At 39.8% G+C, this 26,932-nt stretch overlaps 1 protein-coding gene across 5 annotated transcripts in view; it reads right to left on the bottom strand.

The window, feature by feature from the left end:
* Nucleotides 1-26,932, bottom strand: part of KIF21A (kinesin family member 21A) — a 103,860-nt gene that overhangs the window by 50,331 nt on the left and 26,597 nt on the right. For all 5 annotated transcript variants that reach the window (XM_083366229.1, XM_083366231.1, XM_083366230.1 and 2 more), the window contains exons 2-10: nt 22,735-22,957; nt 21,682-21,864; nt 18,061-18,210; nt 16,853-16,987; nt 15,250-15,417; nt 12,975-13,090; nt 8,146-8,341; nt 7,078-7,267; nt 249-312 (exon numbers count right to left, since the gene is read on the bottom strand). In XM_083366229.1, the coding sequence (XP_083222355.1) occupies nt 249-312; nt 7,078-7,267; nt 8,146-8,341; nt 12,975-13,090; nt 15,250-15,417; nt 16,853-16,987; nt 18,061-18,210; nt 21,682-21,864; nt 22,735-22,957 (1,425 nt within the window). The remainder of the gene's footprint in view (nt 1-248; nt 313-7,077; nt 7,268-8,145; nt 8,342-12,974; nt 13,091-15,249; nt 15,418-16,852; nt 16,988-18,060; nt 18,211-21,681; nt 21,865-22,734; nt 22,958-26,932) is intronic.

Raw genomic sequence — 26,932 nt, 5'->3', positions numbered from 1 at the left:
AATAAATAAACCAAATTAATCTGGTTTACTTTATAAACCAGAGTTGAGACTGCCACAATTTGTCTGCATTTAAATATTATGCCCTCCTAATGAAAAAGAAGCCATTCTGATTGTGAACTCTGGAACTTGTCATCCAGGACCTGAAGTCACTGAAGGTATTGTCTCAAAAATAAAACAATTAGGTACAATCTTTTATATTCTAATCATACACAACCAAGCCAAAAATTATGTCAATATCAGAATACTACCTGAGATCCTCAATTTCCTTGATATAGTTATGAATCATATTACTGATTTCTTCATTACCCTCTCCTGTAGGAAGAAGAAGAAGATTCTAAGTTGAATATTAGATGGACACAAAGTACATGGTTTTTAAATGTATTGTACTTGCACAAAGATATCAAAACATTTAAATAAACCAGTCTGAAGTTTCACAGAATCATTTCGTTTGAAGGGACCTTGGCGGTCTTCCAGTTCAACCCCAGCTCAAGGCAGCAGCCTTATATCATCCCAGTTAAATGGTTATCCAATCTATTTTTGAAAACCTCCAGTGACTGAACACCCACAACTCCAGGAAGCAATTATTCCATTGATTTAATTATTCTCACAGTGAGGAAATTCTTCTTGTTTCTAGGTTGGATGTCTCTTTAATAAGCTTCCACCCATTATTTTTTGTCCTGCCTTCTGGTGCTTTGGAAAATAAGTCAATCTCCTCTTCTCTGTGTCAGCTCCTTAAGTATTGGACTTACTTGTACCCCTTAATCCTTCTGCTTGATAGACTAGATGTAAGTAACTCCCTCAACTGTCCATCATACAATTTAGCCACCAGGCTCATCATCATCTTTGTTGGTCTTCTCTGTACACTTTCTAGGGTCTCAACAACTTTTTTGCACCACAAGAACCAGAATTGGACACAGTGTTCCAAGTGTGGTCTCAGTAGTGCAGTGTAAAGCAATATTATCACTTCACATGATCTTGATACTATACCTCTGTTGATGCAGCCCAGGACTGTATAGGCTTTTTTGGTAGCTGCAGCACACTGCTGACTCATACTTGAGTGGGGGTCCACTAGGACACCTAGATCCCTCTCACAGTTACTAGCTCTTGAGTCAGGTACCTGTGCGTTTTGTTTTTTCCTGCCCAGGTCTATAATCTTATTCTTCTCACCAATGAACTGCATCTTGTTGGATAAGGCCCAGTGTTCAAGTCTGTTAAGGTCCTTCAGAATATTGAGTCCATCTTCCAAAGCATTAGAAATCCCTCCCCCCCACCCAAGCTTGGTGTCTCTGCAAATTTGATGAGCTCCCCTTTTATCCCCTCATGTAAATAATTTAGGAAAATGTTGAAGATTGTGGATTCCTTTCTTAATTGTGTTAATAGCGTTCATATTATGATTTGTATAAGGTAGTCTTTAAATCACTTGCACCTGTTTCAGATATTCATGTATTTACAAGATTTACTTAGACCAGGGGTAGGCAACGTCGGCTCTTTTATGACTCATGGACTTCAACTCCCAGAATTCCTGAGTCAGCTATGCCAAAGCTAGTATTTTTCTCAAACATTCAACAAATTCATTCTTTCTTATACATATTCAGTAACTCTTATTATTCAAACTCCCTTTTTAGCATTTAATTTGCCTTTTGACATTTTAAACAGATTAATATATTAACTTTAAACATGAAATAAATCTTTTTTGGTCCATATTGCTTGTCCTGCTAAGTCTCATACCTGCATTATTTAATTACATGTAATATGTAATTATGTAATGCATCAACTATTCATAGCAGAATCTGACAATAAATAGTGGTTTATTAATCAGACAACTACATAAAATGAGTAAGGTATTAAAGCAGAGCTACCTTCATGGCCACCTTTAAAACTTGTCTGCTTAGTTTGATCTAGCAACATCTAAGCTACAGCAACCTAAACAGCTAACTAAACACTGTGCATCAGAAAGTGTTGTAAATCCTATCAGCAAAGGATTTTTGAATTAGAGCTGTATCCTATGATCTAAATGACCTAATTGTTTTCTACTTTAAGCCCCAAAATGAGCATAATCAAAAAGCTTGGATCATACATCAAACTGAGTAGAGAATAATGGCTGAAAGACAAATAAATGCCAAGGATGTTCACAGAGATTCTGTGAAAGTATTGAGAGAGAGAGTCAATATAGAATGGCTTTTCAACAGTGATGAACTTTGGTTAAGCATATTTCGTATTTCGTTGCATTTCTTAATTTGAGAGATTTTAATTTTTTCATGGCAATAGCACTTAGACTTATACTGTATACCACTTCATAGTGCTTTTACAACCCTCTCTAAGCAGTTTGCAGAGTCAGCATATTGCCCCCAACAATCTGGGTCCTTATTTTACCAACCTCGGAAGGATGGAAGGCAGAATCAAGCTTGAGCTGGTGAGGATCAAACTCCTGGCAGTGAGCAGAGTTAGCATGCAATACTGCATTCTAATCACTGCACCACCATGACTCATATAACTGGCAACTGATAACCATAACTGATGATTATCCAGTAATTCTTAGAATAAATGGTTAATCTGTTCAGTATCCTTTACAATACGTGTGTGCGTGGGCTTGTAGAGAAAATGCAGCCTCATATACACCTCAGCTATTTCATCAGGTATTATTATGAAACCTGAGGCAGGACAAGAGCAATTGGGGGGGGGGAAGCTTGTTAAAGAGATGTGTAAATGTTCTATGTTCTATTTTCACAAGAGCACCAGAAACTGCAGCCTTTTGTAACACTGTGTAATAATGTTCCCATAGCTAGGAACTAGTTCGTGAACAGAAATTCATAAAATGATCGTCATCGATAAAATTTTATGAGTTTTATAAAATTTGATCAGCAATATATTGACACACACAAGCAATTAACAATAAATGAATATGCTCTCTTCCCTACAACACAATTTTGGGGTCCGAGTGAAAGGCATCACTCAAATCAAACTCGTGTTTCTCAATCTTGGCCGCTGGCGAATTCTGAGAGTGGAAGTCTACCTATCTTAAAGTGGCCAAGGTGATCTACATTATCACACTTGCTATTTGCACTGGAAAGAAAGTTCCACTGGTCCAAATAGGAGCTTGCTTTCTTTTTTTGGTATATATATTTTTTGGTATTTTTAACACAACATAAATCATTCAGTAATTTGTAAACAGTATGTTGTCAGGGTAACATTTATAAGACAATCTTTAACAATTGATTTCTATAATCTATATTCCATATGTTAATTTCAGTTGATACCCCAAAGTATCTTTCTTTGCAAACATTAGATTAAAATAATTCTCATTATTTTGATAAACAACAATTAAGTATATAGTTTTTCCAATATTCCTATTTGTCATTTTAGTTGCCTTATCGTAAATCCTGTTACCATGCTTATTTCAGCTTATTTCTCCCCCCAAATTCTAAATATTCTTACTAGTGACAATTTTCTCAACAATTAACTACATTTACATTGGTGGATTTAATTCTATTTTTCCCATATAAGCCCTCTCATACTTTTATATTTCTTAATCAATAGGTAAAAAAGTAGAAAGAGAAAAGAGGAGACAAAAAAGAGAAAAAGAAGAGAAAAGAAAAAAAGACAAAAGCACTGAAATACAAAAAATAACATACTACTTAAAATATGTATCCCTCCTAATTTAATATATATTTATTCCCTCAATTTTTTATTCTTTTTGACCATAGCTGAGAATGTATTTAATCTATTTAAACTTTAAGCATTCCATTCAATAGATCTAATCATCTAATCCTTTAACTCATTCAAAACACATTATTCATCCCTCTAAGAGTAATGTATTCCAAAGTTTTTCTATTTCTTTAGCCATATTCAAATAAATGTTTCTTATTGTATTACCGTAGTTAACAAAAAAAATCATCTCTCTAAGAGTAATATATTCCAAAGTTTTTCCATTTTTAGCCATATTCAAACAAATGTTTCTTTTTTAAGAATTTTCTCTGATAAGTCCCATCATCTATTTTCTTGATTTCCATTTTAATCTTTTTTCTCTGGCCATTGCCTTTCTTAATCAGTATGTTTTGCTGCATCATTTGTTTCCCTGTAAAGTATTTGTTCTCATTCTTTTCCTTATCTTCAAAGTTGCTTGGATGTGTTGAAATATTTCCCATTTGAATTAAATCATGATTTTTTATTTTATACAGTTCCATCTTTAAGTCTCTATCCTCAGAATTATGTTCAGTGATCTCTACTGTATTTTCCTGCGAAATTTCTTGGAGTGAAATTAAGTTGGAGATAAGTTGATTCATACTCTCAAGGTTGTTCTGTATTTCTTTGTGGTTTAAAATCATTGTCCTTTGAAATTGTTGCCGCTTATCATATGTTTCCTTTTGTAAAGTATTCATTGCTTCAGATTTGTTTCTCTCACTTTGTTTACACAGCTGCATTTTTTAAGAACTTTGAGGGCCAGAGAAAAAAAAACACTCACCCACCAGTAGGTGTCAGCATTTGCTCATTTTTCAGATCTTTCTAGTCTTTTTTTCTCTCTCTCTAAAGGGTAAGTTTCGCCTCTTCCAGTAACCAAAAGGAGGGAGTAGAATCCCCCTCCTTTCCCCCCCCCCGGAGATCTCTTATTTTTGGGACTTTCTTTTTCAGGAAAATAGGTAGGATAGAGAAAATCAATATTCTTACCCAGATTCAAGCATGCTGTTTAAAATCCGCTTAGTTTAAAAGCTTGTGACTTCCATTGTTTTCAGCTGTGACTGGACAATGGAGTTAGCCAGCCTTTTCTTCTGTTGGTTTCTGGGAGGCTTCTTTTGGACCGTTCGGGGAGACTGCCGTCTCTCCTAAGTCCCTGGGATTTCCTTCCTTCATTCCACCCCTTCAGGGTGGGTTCTGGCCCCTTAGGGTCCCCAACAAAAAGAAATTTCAGCCGAAGGGTTCGGCATTCCGAATCTTCTGACTGCTCCACTGGAAACATGAACCGGAAGTCCCAAATAGGAGCTTTCTTTCTAATGTTAGCAGACCATATGGATTAAGGGATACCATCTGCCCTCCCAACAATCCCAGCTTCACTGCTCCCTCCCATGTTAGCTTTAAAAACAACATTCACTTAATTGCATGGAAGGCTTGCCTTTAATTTTTTTTTCTAGCAAACAACTAGTACTCCTTGTTGTTGTTGTTAGCTGCGAAGTCGTGTCCGAAGCATCGCGACCCTATGGACAATGTTCCTCCAGGCCTTCCTGTCTTCTACCATCTTCTGGAGTCCATTTAAGCTCACGCCTACTGCTTCAGTGACTCCATCCAGCCACCTCATTCTCTGTCGTCCCCTTCTTCTCTTGCCCTCAATCTTTCCCAGCATTAGGCTCTTCTCCAGTGAGTCCTTCCTTCTCATTAGGTGGCCAAAGTATTTGAGTTTTAGCTTCAGGATCTGGTCTTCTAAAGAGCAGTCAGGGTTGATCTCCTCTAGGACTGACCGGTTTGATCGCCTTGCAGTCCAAGGGACTCGCAGGAGTCTTCTCCAGCACCATAGCTCAAAGGCCTCAATTCTTTGGCGCTCGGCCTTTCTTATGGTCCAACTTTCACTGCCATACATTGCAACTGGGAAGACTATAGCCTTGACTATACGCACTTTTGTTGACAGGGTGATGTCTCTTCTTTTTAGTGTGCTGTCTAGATTTGTCATGGCTTTCCTCCCGAGGAGCAAGCGTCTTTTAATTTCTTGGCTACAGTCTCCATCTGCAGTGATCTTGGAGCCCAGGAAAATAAAATCTGTCACTACCTCCATTTCTTCCCCATCTATTTGCCAGGAATTGAGAGGGCCGGATGCCATGATCTTCGTTTTCTTAATGTTTAGTTTCAACCCAAGTTTTTCACTCTCCTTCTTCACCCGCAACAAGAGGCTCTTTAGTTCTTCTTCACTTTCTGCCATTAGAGTGGTATCATCTGCATATCTTAGGTTGTTGATATTTCTTCCGGCAATCTTAATTCCAATTTTTGATTCATCTAGCCCTGCCTTTCTCATGATGTGCTCTGCATATAAGTTAAATAGGCAGGGCGACAGGATACAGCCTTGCCGGACTCCTTTCCCAATTTTGAACCAATCAGTGGTTCTGTGTCCAGTTCTCACTGTTGCTTCTTGGCCTGCATATAGGTTTCTCAAGAGACAAATAAGATGGTCTGGTACGCCCATCTCTTTAAGAACTTGCCACAGTTTGTTATGATCCACACGATCAAAGGCTTTAGCATAATCAATGAAGCAGAAGTAGATGTTTTTCTGGAACTCTCTAGCTTTCTCCATGATCCAGCGTATGTTGGCAATTTGATCTCTGGTTCCTCTGCCTCTTCGAAATCCTGCCTGTACTTCTGGTAGTTCTCGATCCACATACTGCTGGAGTCTAGCTTGTAGGATTTTAAGCATAACTTTACTAGCATGAGAAATGAGTGCAATGGTGCGATAGTTTGAACATTCTTTGGCACTGCCTTTCTTTGGAATTGGAATGTAAACTGATCTTTTCCAATCCTGTGGCCACTGTTGTTTTCCAAATTTGCTGGCAAATTGAGTGTAGCACTTTTACTGCATCATCTTTTAAGATTTTGAATAGCTCAGCTGGAATACTGTCACCTCCACTAGCTTTGTTGTTGCTCAGCTTTCCTAAGGCCCACTTCACTTCACATTCTAGGATGTCTGGCTCGAGGTCAGTGACCACCTCATTGTGATTATCAGGGACGTTAAGCTCATTCTTGTATAGTTCTTCTGTGTAATTTTGCCACCTCTTCTTAATCTCTTCTGCCTCTGTTAGGTCCCTGCCGTTTTGGTCCTTTATCATGCCCATTTTTGCATGAAACGTTCCCTTCATCTCTCCAATTTTCTTGAAAAGATCTCTGGTCCTCCCTATTCTATTGTTTTCTTCTATTTCTTTGCACTGTTCATTTAAGAAGGCATTCTTATCTCTTCTAGCTATTCTCTGGAATTCTGCATTCAATTGGGCATATCTTTCTTTTTCTCCCTTGCCTTTCGCTTTCCTCCTTTCCTCAGCTATTTGCAAAGCTTCCTCAGACAGCCATTCATACAGCAATTTAAGTGATAAAAGTACACATTACCTGCTCTAGCAAGGACCTGGTTGGCCTGTTCACTTGCGAGCTGCGTGATTCGAGCTCTCAAGGCATCTATAGTCTCTTGCATTGCCTTTATCCTAACTCGCAGGTTGTTGTTTTCCGTCTGCAGCATGGCGTTTTCATGAAACATGTCATTAATACTTTCCACACCTTCCTCATCAATGATCTTTTTACCCTTTAAAAAAAAGAAAACAAAACAATGTCTTTGCCGGTGGGGGCTAAACTTAACAAGATCTCTTCTGAAAAATAGGAAAACTGTCAATGTAACATCTTATCTAGTTCTGAACAATGAATTGTAGTTTGTTTGGAATGAAATTATATTAAAATGTTTCACATATGCTTCAAATATGCTCAAGTACTCCTACATGATAAAGACCTCATTTAACAATGGTAATTGGTACCAAAATTACCATTGCTAAGCTATGCAGTCCCAAAGCACAGCATCATATGACTGCATTGCTTAGCAATGGCAATGTTGGCAGTCCCATTTCCATCCTTAAGTGAGGCATGTGGGTTGTTAAATGAGGACTTCACTTGAAATTTCCTGCCAACCTCTGACTAGCAAAGTCAATGAAGAAGCCAACAGGAAGCTGCATGTCCAAGGTGGCTGACAAACAGGCCAGAAGGCCAGTGAGTACTATGGAGAAAGGCAGCAGGGTGCTGTGGCAAGTGGATGCAGCAGTGGTGGGATTCAGCCAGTTCGCACTACTTTGGCAGAACCGGTAGCTAATTTTTCTGCTAGCTGTGAACTGTAAGCTTTCTTTCCTTCATTGGACTTGGGTCTTTCAACAGGTAGGAACATGTAAGAATTAGACTTTATGAATAAGATGGCCTTGGATTCAAAGGTAAAAGGTGCAATGGAATGCACTGAGTAAACATGTAGTACCTGTCTGCCAGTCCTAAGGCAACTCAATCTGCCACTCGAGGCAGAGGGAGGGGGACAAGTGGGGAGTTTCAAAGTGTAATTATTCACATTACATTATAGCAAAGACAATCATAATAAATTTGCTTTTTTTTTAAAAAAAAAAAAGAACAGATCCCAACAAATTTTACCGTTTTATATTCCATGAGTTCCAACTGCAATCGAGTTATTTCACTTCGCAGAGCATTGATCTGTTGACTAGCCCTATCCTGATTAATCATCACCTTATTCTTGATATTTCTTGCTCGGTTTGCATACTTTAGGGTGTTCAGCGTTTCCATAAAGTCTCTGTCTGAAGGGCTTACACAAGCTATCATGATTGTTTGGCTGGAGGTAAAAAAGAACTGCTATTCATTTTATGGAAACAACTGTTAAAATAATCAAAAACATGTTGCTGGCCAAGCATTAATAAATGAAAGCTTAATTACAACACCTTGATAGAAGAGACCAAATATTGACAGAAATCTGTGTCATTTTGTAACTAGGCCAGGGGTCGGCAACCTAAAAAAGAAAAAGAGCCACTGGGAACCGGTTCCATCACAAATTAAAAAAAGAGGGAGCCGCGTGCGTGTGTCCATGCACGCGCATGCGCAAAAAGGTTTTTTGCGCATGCGCGGACGCATGCGGCTGCCATTTTTTTAAAAATGAGATGGAACCGGTTCCCGGTTGCCCGATGGCGACGGCCCGTCTGCAAAGAGCGGCGCCCCTGCCCATTCCGAGAGGTGCGCGCGCACCTCTCCGAACGACCGGAGGTGCGCGCGTACCTCCGCGCGAATGGGCAGCGGTGCCGCTCTTTCAGGAAGCCCGCCGCGGCCCGTCTGTGAAGCTGCCGAAAGCGGCAGCTTAGCAGACGGGCCGCGGCAGCTTCCGCAAAGAGCGGCGCCCCTGCCCATTCCGAGAGGTGCGCGCGCACCTCTCCGAACGACCGGAGTTGCGCGCGCACCTCCCCAAACCTTTGGGGAGGTGCGCGCGTACCTCCGTGCGAAGGGGCAGCGGCGCCGCTCTTTAAGGAAGCTGCCGAAAGCGTGGAGTTGTCGTTGTTGTTGTTTTCCCAGCAGTTACGTCCCCCAACTGTTGCAGCAGTACAAAGCCTGCCTTCCCGACCGACGACACGCGGCCGACGCCCCAAGGGACTTTAGCGAGGAAACTGAGGAAAGTTCGTTGCGCGGCTGCCCCTCCCCCCACCCCCCGCCGGCCTCCTCTCCTCTCCTGCCGCTCGAGACGGGACGGGAAGCCCCGCCCGCTCAGCTTCTCAAACTTAATTTCCAACGGGCAACTTCGACTTCCGCTTCGGGGGGGGAAGCGCCCGGCCGAGTTTGCGCAGGGAGCCCGCCAGCGCGCGCTGCTGCGCACGAGTCTTTCCTCCCCCCTCCCCCCCCACCACCACTCCCAACTCCCACCCGTCTCGAGAGTCTATAGGCGGGGGAGTTTTCCAAGCGCCGGAAACTTGTCCGAAAGTTCCGAGAAGCAAAAAAAAAAAAAACACAACCTCCCCCGCCCCACCCCGTTGCCAGCGGCGGCGTTTTTACGGGTTCGGCGTCGCTCGGAGTGAAGTGGCGTGAGGGAGGGAGGGAGGGAGGGGGCCATGTCCGGCGCCTCCAACGTAGCCGCTATGAAGAAAGTGGTGCAACAGCTGCGGCTCGAGGCCAGCGTGAGCCGCGTGAAGGTGAGCCCCGGAGTGGGGCGGAGACCCAAGGCCGCCCGCTCGCTCGCTCGCCGGCCCGTCGGAGCGCCTCGGCCGCCATTTGCGCACCTCAGGGGAGAAGGCTGCGTGGGCGCTCAGTTTACGGCAGTTTACGAAAGCGGCAGCTTCCTGAAAGAGCGGCACCGCTGCCCGTTCGCGCGGAGGTACGCGCGCACCTCCCCAAAGGTTTGGGGAGGTGCGCGCGCACCTCCGGTCGTTCGGAGAGGTGCGCGCGCACCTCTCGGAATGGGCAGGGGCGCCGCTCTTTGCGGAAGCTGCCGCGGCCCGTCTGCTAAGCTGCCGCTTTCGGCAGCTTCACAGACGGGCCGCGGCAGCTTCCTCAAAGAGCGGCACCGCTGCCCATTCGCGCGGAGGTACGCGCGCACCTCTCCAAAGGTTTGGGGAGGTGCGCGCGCACCTCCGCCCATTCGGGGAGGTGCGCGTGCACCTCTCCAAACGGGCGGTGCCACTCTCCATTTGGAGAGGTGCGCGCGCACCACTGCCCGTTGGAAGAGGTGCGCGCGCACCGGGCGGCTGGGAGCCGCAAGAGACGGCTCAAAGAGCCGCATGCGGCTCCGGAGCCGCAGGTTGCCGACCTGTGAACTAGGCTATTCATACAAAGTGATATAATTACAATTACATATTCTCAGATTTGATGGAAAATCAGGCATTACACATTCACAATTTCTCTGCAATTGGCCCATGAAATTTAGGTTTCATATATAAACAAAATAATTTGCTGAACAAATGTAAAAAAAATATTTGAGTACAAAAAGCCATTTTGGCCAAAAAGTGTAGAATTTCTGGAGAATTCCCCTCTCCAGATGTTTTTTATTTGTTGGCATTTTAAATAACATGTTGAAATGACAGAATAATCAACAAAGATGCACGTGCAGAGATACTCATAAAACACAATTATCAACTAGATAGCCTCGCAGCTAGAACCTTCAATACTACATTCACTCAAGTACTTCAAAGGTTTTTTTTTCAAGAACCATAGAACACAGAACATAGAATAATAGAATTGGAAGGGGCCTTGGAGGTCTTCTAGTCCAACCCCCTGCTCAAGCAGGAGTCCCTGTACCATTCCAGACAATAGCAGTCCAGTCTCTTCTTTAAGACTTCCACTGATCGTGCACCACAACTCCGGGAGATAAGCCTTTCCCCTGTCTAACTGCTCTCACTGTCATGAAATTTCTCCTTAGTCAAGTTGCATCTCTCTTCAATGTTTTCTCATCGATTTTTTCTTGTCCTTACCTCTGGTGCTTTAGAGCAGCAGTCTCCAACCTTTTTAGCTCCATGGACTGAGACGGGAAGGGGACGGTTTCCCGTGTGCAATCTAATCCCACACATATGCAAGTAAAGCTTCATTTGCCTACCCACTCCTTGCGCGGCCTGGTTCCCAACGGGCCATGAACCAGTACTGGTGCAAAGACCAGGGGTTGGAGACCCCTTCTTTAGAGAATAGGTCAAGCCTCTCTTCTCTGAGTCAGCCACTCAAGTACTGCAAGACAGTTATCATGTGTCCCCCCCCCCCCGTTTTTCTCTTTGGTAGACTAGACTAGATACTAGTTCCCTCAATGGTTCATCATACAGTTTAACCTCCAGACCCCTTATCACACATGTTCCTCTTCTCTGCACTCTTTCTAGCATCTTAACATCCTTTTGGTATCATGGTGATCAGAACTGCAACATTCCAAGTGGTCTCCCTAGTGCAGCATAAAGTGGTATTACCACTTCACATGATCTTGAAACTATTGATGAAACCTTGGACTGCATTAGCTTTTTTCATAGCAGCAGGACACTGCTGGCTCATACTTAATTGGTGATTCACTAGGGCGCCTAGATCTCTCTTGACTGTTGCTACTATTGAGCCAGGTACCACATATTTTATACCTGTATATTTAGTTTTTCCTGTCTATGTGTAAGGCCTTACGTTTCTCACCACTGAATCGCATTTTGTTGGAGGGGGCCCAGTGTTCAGGTCTGTCAAGATCCTTCTGAATATTGAGTGTAACTTCTAAATTATTGGCTATTCCCTGCAGCTTGGTGCCAACTGCAAATTTGATACGTTCTCCTTCTATCCCCTCATCTAGCTCATTTATCAAGATGTTGAAGAGTACTAGACCCAAGGCAGAACTTTCAGGTACCCCATTGCAAATTTTCCTCCATGTACAGTAGATGTAATTCCACTGAGGACTACATGTTGATTGCTGTTGAGCAGCAGAGGAAACATTATTATCCTAAAATCAAATAACCAAATGTGAGATGATTTTGCACATAATAACCCATAATTATTAAATTAAGTTAACTTAAATGCAGATTACTAATTACTGAAAATTCACCGATAATTATACATAAAAAATGACATCTTGTGTCTTTAATCACCACAATACTACTCAAGCTTTTTATTTATTTTTATTACATTTCCTCTAGCTATTAGAATAATAAAAAATACAATTGGGGTATGGTCCAAAGGGACTTTTTTCCATGGGCTGTAAAAAAAAAAAGTGGGATGGTTGAACCCTGAAAACAGTAATAGAAAACAAGTTGTTGTAAGAGACCGAGACAGACAAATCTACGTATCTTTCTGGTTCTACTTTAGTTTATAAATGTAATGGAATTAAACATTAGGTATCTGTGCATCCATCTTAAGTAAATGGATTAGCTTGCCTTCAGAAGTTGTGCTCCATCACCGGAGGCTTTCAAAAAGAGACTGGACAACCATTTGTCTGAATTAGAATAGGTATAGGACAGGGGTAGGCAACCTTGGCTCTTTTATGATTCGTGGACTTCAACTCCCAGAATTCCTGAGCCAGCCATGCTGAGGGAAAAGGGAGAGATTTCCAAGCTGAGCCATGCTGACTCAGGAATTCTGGGAGTTGAAGTCCGTGAGTCATAAAAGAACCGAGGTTGCCTACCCCTGGTATAGGGTCTCCTACGTGAGCCAGGAGTTCGACTCGAAGACATCCAAGGTCCCTTCCAACTCTATTATTCTATGTTCATTGGGAGATGTAATTTTTTAAAAGAAAATAATTTATTTGCATTCTATAAAAACCAGCTTTATTTCTGCTTATTCCTAAAAATATTTACAAGGTCATAAGAAAGAATTCTGCCATTTAACACTTTGCACTTCTGTAAAGTAGAAGAAACACTTAAACGCAGACATACAGCATCTATCAATTCGTGCTTATTAATCACAAGAACAGCAAGTCAATCAAAGTTTTTCATCCTTCCTTCCAAACAAGATGTATTTGATTAAATACTTGCTCATACCTATTCCCTCCAAGAGAATCTTGCAATAGTCGTGTTAATTTTGAATCTCTGTATGGTACATGAGTCACCTTCTTACTCTTATCTCCCAGCGCACTTATTACATTGCCCAACGCCAGCTGAAAATATAAAAATCTCATTGGTTAAAAAAAAACCTTCACAAACATACGTAAGCATAAATTAAATCAAAACATCACTGACAAAAATCAAGTAACTCAAGAGCTGTGTAGCACAATCTGCAAGAAAAATATCTCTTTCCATACACAACAGCTCTGCAAATTTCAGGGCAGTCTATTTTTTCATGGGCAGGAAGCCTTCTGTGAGTTGAATACCTTAGTTTCAGCTAAGACTGCATTTTGTTTACAGACCTTTAAAGGAGAAAGGCAGCATGACAAATTGACAAGATGCTTCAATGAAATGCTTGTTTTGGGGAAGTAGGAAGTATCAATAGCACTTAGACTTATATACCGCTTCACAGTGCTTTACAGCCCTCTCTAAGCGGTTTACAGAGTCAGCCTATTGCCCTCAACAATCTGGGTCCTCGTTTTACCGACCTCGGATGGATGGAAGACTGAGTCAATCTTGACCGGGTCAGAATCGAACTGCTGGCAGTGAGCAGTACTGCATTTTAACCACTGAGCCACCATGGCTCTTAAATAAATGCCTATTATCCTCCAAAGCCACCTTAAGGAGGATCTGGGCTGTTTGCAATTATTTACAGGCAGAGCCCCTGGGCAAAGGGGACAGACTTGAATTACAGTCCTTGACTTATGACCACCACTGAGGCGGGAGTTTTAGTTGTCACCATGGTTGTAAGTCAAGGCACTCACATGACTCAATTTTATGAACTTTTTTCAGTAGATCTTAAGTGAGTCACCACAGTCATTAAGCAAGCACCACCCATTGTAAAAGCAAACACATTGTTCCAAAACCGGTAAAAAAGTCACAAATTGCAATCTTGTAAACATGAGCTGGTTGCCAAGAGCACAAAATATGAGTCATATGATCTCACGTGTAGGTGTGTGTCTATCTGTCTCACGTTTTACAATGGCCAGAAGTACTTTACCTACCGCAAAGTGCTCATTCAAGGCTTGTTATAATTTCACATAGTTGTTAAGAGACTATTCACAAGCCAAGGACTACCTGGATAACAGTTTTGTTCGTTTACACCTTATTTCTGGAAGAAGCTGCGTTTTTTTCCAGCTACTATCTTGTAAAAGGGAAAGTGGCAATTAATTTTTCCCTTTTTTCTCTTTTTGTATGGAAGAGGAAGGCACTAAGGTTTTGTTTTGTTTTGGTTTTTTTGCTTCTATAGCATCTTCCCACTTCTAAAGCATCCTATTCCAGATCGCTGTCTGCAGACTTTGTTTAGAATCAGACCCTTCCACTCCTTCACTGCAACTATGACTAGAATTGTTAAGAAAGATTTGTGGTTATAAAAACTGTGAGTGTACTTTTCAACAATTTTCACTATGACAGAGGAATGATAGCTTGCCTTCTTTGCAATTTCTCCTTCACAGATTTTTTTTTAATGATTAGAAAAGACATACTATGCTAGCAATTCAGCGTGTGTTTCTTGAGTATGGAGTTGAGCGTAAGGAGATTTCTGGAGACTTTTTTGAAATGGGGCACTAAGGAATAATAATTATTATTTCCCTCCCTTGGTCTACTAGAGTGTGAGCAATAACTCATGGCATTCCTTGCCACTTCTGACCACTCACATCTGCAGAAAACATAATGATCACAGTTAGCTTCAAAGTGGTTTGTTAGTGAATAAGAGCTATGCAGAAGTGCCCCTAAATCAGAAGAAGTCATGTAAATAAAACTTCAATTGCAAGCTGTTTTCTTGTACAAAAATGTTTCTTTGAACCCTGGCCAATTTCAAGCATGCAATCAAAAAAACTTCCTTAAGAATAAATTTATGCCAGCATCTTTGCTCTCATGCTGGACAACTCATAAAATCAAAAACAGAATGTGGCTATGAAATACATATAGCAATTATATGAAGAGTCCTAAGCAGATTTGCAATTTAACTGATTTTTTTACAGCCTACCTCAAAACTAAAAGATGTAATAGGGATATAAGAATCACTTGTGTGCAGTGGTCAAGCTACTGGCTCAGAAACCAGGAGATTGTGAGTTCTAGACCTACCTTAGGGTGAAAGCCAGCTGGGTGACTTTATTAAAAAAAAAAAAGCTCATCCTCTATATTATAGATTTCTGTATCACCTTTAAGTGAGTGTGGTTACTCACAAGGTGGGATAGGAATTTAAACTTACTAGTCCACAATTGATAGATATGCCTTCTTTGGCTCGCTCTCCAGTTGCCCCTGTACGTTTTAATCGTTCTGATCCTGCCAGATCCACAAAATGAAACTTGGCGGTTAGAGTTTCAAACTCATTTAGCTGAGGAGACTCAATTATTATTCTGTTGTCTGTCACGTTGTCCTACAATAAGCAACAGAAACAAAAACATTTATACCGTGGAAAGAATTATATCCAATTATAGCAAAACCACGCTGCACAAAATACCAACAGGGACCACATAAATAAGCATTTTTTTTTATCACAGATCATTACATTTCTGTGTTCAACCTCCTTTGTGATGGTCTTCAAGACAATGAGAGAGAACAAAACAGCTGAAAAACTGCTTTTGGAAGACTTCAAATTACCCATGCATGAGCTTTGTCAGAGATAAAAGCCGGTGTGTTGTGCAATTATCTCACATGGTGTAATAAGATGGTTTGTGTCACTGTGAGTTGGGGGTGGGGGCCCGAAGGGAGGCTCAGCCAATCTCAATGTATACATGGTTGTACTTTGACAATAAAGGTTCATTCATTCATAAGATTGTAGAATCATAGAACTGAGAGAGACCTTGGAGGTCTTCTAGTCCAACCCCCTGATCAAGGCAGGAGACCTTATACCGTTCTGGACAATGGTTGTTCAATCTAAAACCTCCAATGACGGAGCAGCCACAACTTCGGGAGGCAAGCTGTTCCATTAATTAATCATTCTGTCGGGAAATTTCTCCTTAATTCCAGGTTAGATCTCTCTTTAACAAGCTTCCACCCATGACTTCTCATCCTGCCCTCAGGTGCTTTGGAGAACAGGTCAACCAGCTCTTCTCTATGACTACCCCTCAGGTACTGGAAGCTATCATGAACTAGGTTAGACATACCATGTTCCCTTAACCATTCATCACATAGCTTAGTCCCCTTCTAGACCCCTTGTTAACTTTGTTTTACTTTATTTATTTTATTTATATTTATTTATATTTCCTAGTCCTAAACCTCCCATCTCCCCCAGAGGCTTCCCTTTTTGCTCTTTTCTAGAGTCTCAGCATCCTTCTTTGTATTGTGGTGACCAGAACTGGAAGCAGTGATTTGCTGCATGTGAACTGCTCTTGACTGGAAGAAAAGAAATAAAATGTTTCATCTTGGTTTTTTTTTAATGATTATAAGCTTCCTAGACATGGGAAGTTTAATAAATAAATAAATTCCAAGCGTGGCCTTGTTGAATATGCTAGAACAGTGGTCCCCAACCTTTTGAGCGCCAGGGACCGGTTCCGTAAAGAGAGGTTTTTCTGTGGACCGGAGGGGGCGTGGTTTCATGTACTGCCTGCATCTCGTGGATGGGGCTTTGCTTGTTTGCGCAGACTGGTTGCTGGCATGCTGCGGCCCCGTGCCGATCCATGGACCGGGGGTTGGTGACCTCTCTGCTGTAGGATTTATACAGCTGAAAGGTATTCCCAGTATACTACGTTCATGTAATGACCTCTGAGAGCCAAAGACATTACAAACATCACATAACTCTCAGTTTTTATTAAACCTGGATACAAAGATATTCCTAGAATAAAGACTCCACCGCTTCCTTAGATACTTACAGCATCAAGTGGCGGACAAACTCTAGTCTGGCATAGGTGGATAGTGAAGATGGCATGGGAACGTGAGCTCTGGACATTCATCTGTGTGCTGGCAGTAGTTCGAGATAAAGCACCCAGCTTCAAGCATTGCATCATCTGTACAAATGGGCAGGAAAAGACAGACTAATTAGCATGTTTAAAGGTACACGCACCCATCAGAACCAATTATGTTTAGCAAAGTCGAATCGTTAAAAACTTACTATTTTTATATTGATTTCTTTTCTGATTCCTTAGGAACAATATTTTAATTGCGCATTCTTTCAAACCATTGCTATCCTCCATAAACTGCTGAGCACACCTTAGAAAACTCCTTGAAATGATGTCATAGAAACTGTTGTAACCAAATCACCTCTGCTCCCATCCCATGCCCAAACTTACAGAAGGTATGTGCCAGCAGTGTGAAAAGTAGTGCAAACTTTCCTATGTTCTCAGTGGATATCTACAGAACCGTATAATTAATTATTAGGGATATATAAAAGAGGGTTTTTTTCCCCCTAGATGTATCACAGAACACGCTGCATTCAGCTAAATCTCTGGAGTGCAAAAATAGACCAGTTTCCAGTGAACAGAAGACTACCTTATGTTGTTATAGTAACTCCAAGTATGCTAACAATGTCCCCTTGTAGTGCCTCTCTTTCTTTCTCTCTCTCTCTCTCTGTTCCCTGTAATTGGCTTTGAATATTTAATGTAACTTCGCTAATATCCTGGGAAACAAGGAACCAGAAAAGAGCTAAAGCAAATAACTGTAACAGTTCTCATATGCTCAGAAGATTGTCACAGCAAGCTACCAGTATTACCGCATCTGACTTTGGTCTCCATTTCTCCATAGCAGCAGAAATGACAGAATTTGAGTGGGGCACTCCTGCAAAGCAGGAAAAAGCTAATTAAAGTACCCCAAACAGAAGAGAGTAGATACCTGGAAGCACAATATTACTAAGGCTGCTTTGGGTGCAGGCCAATATAATTAAGTTCTGGACTAGGGCTAAAAGTAATGGAACTCCCTTGGTGACATAAGCCAATTATAACTTCTCGCTCTAAAGTTAGTACCCATGGATAAAAATAAAAGCCATCTTGTGTGCTGACTTAACTTCCTGGAAGGAAAAGTGAAATATAATTAATTAAACAGTTCGGTTGTTTTCAAGAAATAATGTTATTTTGTACACAGGCACCTCTGATTCTGCATTCACAGTCCGTGTTGTGACTCCCACTGTATATATTCCTCCTGCTGAATCTTCATGGATTTTGATATTTGACTTTTTGTTCTTTGAATCAATATCACGTGTTGAATCAAACAGGTCAAGTACTTCCTCATTGTAAAGCTAAATTAACAGGGGAAAATGACGTTACTAAGAGTAAAAAGCTGTTTAACAGAATTGAACATTTAACTAACAAAGTTTATCATTCATAACATGCCTCCTTAGAAGTTTACGCTGTAAACTATACATTAGCCTAAGAAAGCTATTGCTTTTTATATTTAATTATATAATTATATTTAATTTGAATTAATTCAAATTATTATGCAAAAAAATGCCCTTTAAGAAGGATTTAGAGAAAAGCTTTAAAATTCAATGACTGGGGTCTTGGTATCAAACTATGTCATCTAAAGTGAAACTTCACAATTCATTTCTTTACTTAGTTTTTATTTTATGGGGGGAAAAAACAAGATGACAACAAAAAAAATAAATCCTTCAAACTATAACTTAAATTTCAAAAGAACCTCACTAAAGGAAAAGTTTATTACTAAGCCCACTTGGGGGATGCCTTCAAGCCTGTTGATTTCTGGGATACTGCTTAGCAAAATTTTGGAAGTTGTTTGCCACTGCCTGTTTTAAAAGCAGAGAGTAAGTGATTGGCCCAAGGTCACCCAGCTGGCTTTGTGCCTAAAGCGGGACTAGAATTCAAGGTCTATTGGTTTCTAGCCTGGAGCCTTAACCACTATATCAGACTGCTCTCATGGTAGACACAGAAATATTAATAAGTGTAAGAAGGCAGATGATTTTAATTAAATTAGTCAGCTGCCTCACCTAGATGCATTTTTCCAGATATCAGTCCAAGATTACTAATTCTGTTCAACGTATAGAATTCTTTTCTGTACAAAGTGAGGCAGGAATAATTTCCATTATTATCCCTTGCACTTGGCATATTTACCGTATACCCAGTCAGGTATTATCAAAAGTACAATATAATGTAGCTTTGTTCTAGCCTCTTAGAGAATGGAAATATAATTTTTATTTTGGATCTGTTCATTTTTACCTTTTACGTTTTAGGTTCGCTATTGCAATATACAATCAACCTTTTTACTGCCTGTTTAAAAGTGGTTGCTGCTACTTAGAGAAAGTAATAAAATAAAAAAAACACTAAGAAAAACCAAAATAAAAATCTGCTTTGGTTGGCAGATTTAACGTTATTCATTTATCCACTAAAGAAAACAATCTAAGTATGAAAAAAGGAAAAAGATAAAATAAGCTAAAAGTGTAAAAGCAAAGAAAGAAAACACACAGAAGTAGATTCTGATTTTCCTTACAGCATTTATAAATACGATTATGGTTACTTTATGGTTAATAAAGAACTGTATCACCCATCATGTCATATAAAACACTTATTTGCCAATCTGTTTTTATTTAGTGGTGTGAATCTTTTTATTTAAAAATTTCACTTATTTTTAGTCTTTCTGTTAATATCATGATGCTGAAAATGAATGGGAGTTTACTTTTCAAAAAATATTTTTATATTTACTTAATACCTTTTCTATTATTTTTTTCTATTTTAAATATTTTCAAGTCTAATTTCTGGATTCCAGACATTATTCTAATAGTAATTATAAACATTTTTAATTATCAACTGCAAATCTATTTCAAAAACCAAAGGGAATGCAATAAAATGTTTTTATTTTGCTTATAGCCTGCCACTTTTTCTACAAAATATGTAGCAACAAGTTAAATCTCAAAGCATTTATAAACCAAAATCAAAGAATCAAAAGGCCATTAATCTGTGCATTTACATAGCTTTACATTTCCTTAGTCAGTCAGAAAGCTTCAACCCAATGCTTTCAATTAAGAATATCAGGTAGGTGGTCTTCGACTTACGATCACAATTGAGCCCAAATTTTCTGTTGTTAAGTGAAACATTTGTTAAGTGAGTTTTGCCCCATTTTTTGACCTTTCTTGCCACTGTTGTTAAGTGAATCACTGCAACTGATAAGTTAGTATCCCATTTGTTAAGTGAATCTAGCTTCCCCATTGACTTTGCTTGTGAGAAGGTTGCAAAAGATGATCACATGAACCTGAGACACAGCAATGGTCGTAAGTATGAACCAGCTGCCAAGCCTCTGAATTTTGATCTCATGATCATGGAGATGCTACAAAGGTCATAACTGTGAAAAATGGTCATAAGTCACATTTTTCAGTGCCTTTGTAACTGAACGGTCAATAAACGTAATTTTCAATCTTAACTTCTGGAATTGCATTAGTTCTCTATTTTTTTTACAATAGGAAAATGAATGCATGCTGTGTGTTTGCATGTGTTGCATGTATACCTATATATATACACACACATTCACATATATGTATACACATACAGTACACACAAACACACACAATCCAATTGCTACTTTGACGAAAAAAGTGAGAATCCTATCTTAAAGGTAAAGGTACCCCCGCACATGCGTGCTAGTCGTTTCTGACTCTAGGGGCCGGTGCTCATCTCCATTTCAAAGCCGAAGAGCCAGCGCTTGTCCAAGGACATCTCCGTGGTCATGTGGCCGTCATGACTAGACGCCAAAGACGCACAGAACGCTGTGGTCCCTATTTTTCTACTTGCATTTTTACATGCTTTCGAACTGCTAGGTTGGCAGAAGCTGGGACGAGTAACAGGCACTCACTCTGTTACGCGGCACTCGGGATTCGACCTGCCAAACTGCCGACCTTCTGATCGACAAGCTCAGCGTCCTAACCCACTGAGCCACTGCGTCCCTATCTTAGGCAACTGTAATTTGAACATTCTGCATTTCAATTCTGCACCCTATATTTAGAAGTATTTAAAAAGGATTGTTGTTGTTAGCTGCAAAGTCGTGTCCAATCCATCGCAACCCCATGGACAACGTTCCTCCAGGCCTTCCTGTCCTCTACCATCTTCTGGAGTCCATTTAAGCTCATGCCTACTGCTTCAATGACTCCATCCAGCCACCTCATTCTCTGTCGTCCCCTTCTTCTATTGCCCTCAATCTTTCCCAGCATTAGGCTCTTCTCCAGTGAGTCCTTTCTTCTCATGAGGTGGCCAAAGTATTTGAGTTTCAACTTCAGGATCTGGCCTTCTAAAGAGCAGTCAGGGTTGATCTCCTCTAGGACTGACTGGTTTGATCTCCTTGGAGTCCAAGGGACTCGCAGGAGTCTTCTCCAGCACCATAGGAAAAAGGAAACACCCTTCAAAATTGCTCATGTTCAAGACAAGACAAATCTTGTTCTATTTCTTTGGCATATAAAGAGAGAGAAGACGTCTTATTGATCAATATCACAAAGGTTTATCTTGACTTATGTTTTACTAATCTTCTGTGATTTATTGGAATGGAAAGTTTGAACACTATGTGGTTTGTGTTTACAACAGTATAATTTTAGAATGTTTCATGATGCAGAGGCCCCCAATATGAACCAAATTTCAATCCCCTTGGTATTTTCCCAACTAAAATAAAAGTATTAGTCTAATTTATTTCCTTACCACAGAAGGCAACAGGGAATTCTGTGATAATGATTACAAACAAATACTTAAATATCTATTCTATTACAAAGACTTACCTCTAAGAACTGAGCATTGACTTTAAATTCCGGAGGTGGAAGCCCTTGTTGAATAGCTGCATGCTTTTTCTCTTCAATGCACTTGTACAGGTGTTTTACAGCTCGCGGTATAATACCCTGTTCCTCTTCCATTATATTGACATCAAATCCTGTGCCCATTGTATAAGTCTTACCAGCTCCTGTCTAAAATTAAAGACTAAACATTATAATTATGGAAGCACAACTGAGACCAGAATTTCAATATTAAAAACATAAATGCTATAAAAATTTGTTTTTTTTAAAAAGGTTATTTTGTTAGTAATATAACTGATATATTTTCTACTTGTGTGAACTTTGAGAAACTTTTTTTTCAAGATGGCAGAAATACAATCTAAATAGCTATGGATTTCTGAGGAGCAAAAAATGACAGAGATCAGTTTTTCCCAATTTTGTTTTTCCCAGATGATTGTAACTCCATCATTACCAGCATTCAAAATTTAAGGACAACATAAATAATAAGAAACATACATGAGTATATAAATGATTACAAAAAGCTGGCTAAGTTCTAACACTATTAGATAAAGCAAAAATCATTCGTTGATAAGCACAAAACATCTTTACCTATGACTAACAGGTAACCTTGACTAGGACAAGAACTTCCATTGTTCAGCTGTCATTGTGAGTTACCATGGGACAGTACCTGACCTTATGACCCTTTTTGCCATAGTCATCAAGTGAATTTGGTTTCCCTCACTGACTTTACTTGTCGAAAGCTGGCTGGGAGGTCACAAATGATGATCAAATGACTCTGGGATGCTACAACAATCATAAATACATGCTGGTTGTCAAGTGCCCAAATCACTGTCAACCGTGACCACATGAATGCTGCAAAGAACTGGTTGTAACTTGCCCAATACTGCACATTTACATTTACATTTTCTGTGTATTGTTAGTTTCTTAAGTTAAAATCTATAATTCTCACCTCTGGCGAAATCTGAATCTGTGTTTGAATGTATCCATTTTTCCTCTTTTTTATTGCAGAAAATATTTTATCAGAAAATTACTCAATCTTACCTGACCATAAGCAAATACAGTAGCATTATATCCTTCAAAGCAGCCTTCAATCAATTTTTCTATGCAGTGTATGTAGATTTCCTCTTGCTGAGATTCAATATCAAACACATAATCAAAAGTAAAGGCCTTATCTTTTCCAAGAAACACCTGAGGTTCACCAGGTGTGACCAATGTGCAGATATGGCATCCTTCTATCTTCTCTTTGGCTAACTGAGGCCTGATTCTGTTTTTTGAGAGGAAAGATAAAAACAAAAATATGTATCTGCATTAAAATATATTAAAAAACCCTTTTATAATAGCTTATTAAAATTTCAAACTTGGCAAGGAACACATGAATATTCACTGCTTCTTTGTAGCAAGTAAAAGGAAGCCTGGGACATTCCAAATTGGTAATTTCATTTCACAGGGCAGATGGAAGCAAAATAATGCTATATTATGCAATGTAAAACACACTATATATACACAAGGGCAACCCCAAAAAAACATTTATGAAGGAGTCTTAAGATATCTTCTTGTTAAGGAACACTGCAACTCCATTCATTCACATCAAAATTCCACATGCAATCTTCTGGTACCATGCATGCAGATGGTACAACTCTAAGAGAGTCAATTATTATTTACTATTTACTATTATGTGTGCCCAAAAAAAGCCAATGCAATCCTAGACGGCATTAACAGAGGGATAGAATCAAGATCATTTGAAGTGTTAGTACTGCTTTATAATGCCTTGATAAGACCACACTTGGAATATTGCATCTATTTATGGTCACCACAACATAAAAAAGATTCTGGAAAGAGTGCAGAGAAGAGCAACAAAGATAATTAGAGGGCTGGAAGTCAAAACATATGAAGAATGGTTGTAGGAATTGGGTATGTCTAGGCTAGTGCAAAGAAGGACCAGGGGAGATATGATAGCAGTGTACCAATATTTCAGCAGCTGCCAAAAGAAGAGATCACCAGAAGGCAAGACAAGATAGATAGATAGATAGATAGATAGATAGATAGATAGATAGATAGATAGATAGATAGATAGATAGACAGACAGACAGACAGACAGATAGATATTAATCAAGGAGAGAATCAACTAAAACTAAGGAGACATTTCCTGACAATGAGAACAATTAACCAGTGGAACAGCTTGCCTTCAGAAGTTCTGGGTGCTCCATCACTGAAAATTTTTAAGAAGAGACTGGACAGCCATTTGCCCAGAACAGTATAGGGTCTCCTGCTTGTGCAGAGGGTGGACTAGAATAGGGGTCCTCAACCCCCGGTCCGTGGACCAGTACCAGGCCACAGCATGCCAGTAACCGGTCCTCACAAACAAGCAAAACTCCATCCATGGGATGCAGGCAGCACACAAAACCACGCACCCTCTGGTCTGCAGAAAAACCTCTCTCCACGGAACCGGTCCTTGGTGCCCAAAAAGTTGGGGGCCTCTGGACTAGAAGACCTCCAAGGTCCCTTCCAACTCTGTTATTCTGTTACTATGGCTCTTTTGTGTTTGGTAGAAAATGACCAAAATACTAGCCTTTGAGATTTATGGATTATGTATGAATCAGGAATTAGATATTTGAAACGTCAAGCAAGTATTTTTATGTTTAATAGTAAAAAAAAAACTATAAATACATTAGTCTACCTCAGTGCAACTTGAACAAAGCCAACTGATTGAAAGCTACAAACTTCTCAATGGGAAAAAAAATCTTACACTACCCTACATGACAAACCAAACAATAGTTTTAAGTAATGTATAATCTTCTTGCCAATTAATCCCTTTTAGGTGACTCAAGCAAAGCAAAAGTTTGCACTTGTCCCAAACATACACGAGGAAACTGGAAAAATCATTTATGTCAAGTCTTGATGAACAATTATTTCAAATCATAAAACATACTGACAACCTGCCCATTAAAGAAACAAATTTAAATTATGGAAGCCAATATAAACATGACTATACTCTTAAACTGCAAGTGATGTCTCTATTCTACATATCTCTTCCTTAAAACTTGGTCATGGTTTATACTACCAGTAAGTTGGGAGTGTTTTCTTTAAAAACTGTTCTAAGAAAAATCCCATATCCTGTTACATAGCTACATACTTGGTGTGGTAGACACTTGTCATGTCCACAACAAAGTGGTGCTCCAGGAAGCAGAAGCTGTCTTTATTACACTCCTACCATGCCCAAGGTAAAAAATATAAGCTGACTTCTGACATCCCTCCTTTACTTAGAATAACATTCTGGCTATGAATAGCTACCTTCACATTTAAGAAAGTTAACCCAGTTGTCACTTGGGTGCTATTTAAAATGTGACAGATTGCTTTATTTGCTGTATGAACATACACTACAAGTTTAAAACTTTCCATTCTACTATATCCTAATCTGTCATTCATGAAAATGTTTAAATGATCCCAAGGGAGAGAAGGAGCTCCTAGCTATCATATAAAAACACAAAGCTAAGTTTCGAACTGTTATATCTACCAGTGTTATGTGTCTTGTTGAAATGTTAAATAATATAATAAATAATTGCCAATGGCCGCAAAATAATTTTGTGGTGCAAAGCAGGGGTCCCCAACCCCTGGGCTGTGGCCCACTTCCACAACCACTGGGCACTCCTGCACGAAGCTCAATTTGTGCAAATGGCGGGCAAGCACACCCTCCATGTGCAAATGGAGCTGTGCAGTCTCAGGCACCCACCTGGCACTTGCACAGCACCATCCCTTCTCCCCCTCCGCCAGGCCACCAAGCCAGAAAGGTTGGGGATTGCTGGTGTAGAGGAGACCTCAAGCTGTGCTATTAAAAATAGATTTTTGAAGGAGATGAAACATTCAACCAAGTCCTAGCCAATAAACAGATATTTATTTTGTTTGTTTGTTTGAACTATATGCCACCCATTTCATAATTCAAATGACTCTGGAGTATAGAATACAAAACATTAAGAACATTAAAAATAAGAGGGGTTTTTAACCTCAACAACACAGTGATTTGCTAAGAACTGCACCATAAAAGGTCATAAAATCAGTCACGATTTAACTCACTTAGCAATGGAGGATCTGGTCCCAATTATGGTTGTAAGTCAAGGATTACCGGTATGTAGCAATCTGCACTGGACCACTGTGGTAGATTATAGTCTGATTTTTAGTGAAGAAACTTCCCCCTTCAGTGGATTTATTTGGGCTGATTATATAGAAAACGATAAATGGTCTAATGCACAGCAAAATCATTAATTTAACAGCTAGGCTGTCTATTATACAACTATAATTTAAACAAAGGAAAGGAAGGGGTCTAAACAGTTAAAAAAATAAAAGCTTTTAACCTAATCCTTCTAACTGGCAAATAAGAGAGAGATAAATAATGATGGCAATGTAATTTAATTATGAGAAAATATGGCTGTGAAATAATTGGTTTTGTCTGGCAAGAGTCCACATACTCTGATGGCTTTGGCTTAACAAGATTTATTTCTCCCTTTTTTTGGATTTCTAATGGCTTTTCTATCCATTAACTGAATTCATAAGATTCATGTTTATTCTACTGCACCACAGTTTGCTGGGTGATTGTACTATTTTTTTACTTCATTTTCTTGGATCTTCATTACTAGACGGTTGCTAACATTACTTGAAAAATAATGAAACTGTGATTTTCTATTATTGTTTCCCACATGGTTCCTTGGCCATTTTACCCCAGTCCACCAGCTTAATACAGATGGCATCCACTAAAGTCTGACAAGGTCTTTTGTTTGCTTGCCAGGAAAAAAAGAAAAAGAAATAGGAAATTATATGGCTTGGCTTTCAACTAAATGGATCTCTTTGTTTCAAAAAGCCACCAAACATTTTCTTTGAAACCCACAAAATACATTACATGCCAAGCTTCTTTAATATTTCCAGGTGAATATCGTCATCATTTTAGCCATTGTCTCCACTGCAGGATGAAGGCTCTTCTGCATGTTTCCAACCAATATGGTCCTGAGCTTTCCTTTGCCAATTGGGCCCGCAATACTTGTTGATGTTGTCGATCCATCTTGTTTTAGGTCTCTTTCATGGACCCTTATCAAGTGAGATCCATTTTATGGCCGGCCTTTGTCCACCTGCCCTCAGTTCTTCTTGCTATGTGACCAGCCCATTTCCATTTCAATTTTTACTCTCTTGATATCTTATACTTTCATTTTTCTCTAATCCATGTGCGGGTCTTTCTATCTTGCCTTGTAAT

The sequence above is a fragment of the Vipera ursinii genome (assembly GCF_947247035.1).
Source record: "Vipera ursinii genome assembly, chromosome: 6".
In the NCBI taxonomy this organism is placed as follows: domain Eukaryota; kingdom Metazoa; phylum Chordata; class Lepidosauria; order Squamata; family Viperidae; genus Vipera; species Vipera ursinii.
The sequence above is the reverse complement of the archived record's forward strand: the minus strand, read 5'-3'. Positions and strand labels throughout refer to the sequence as shown.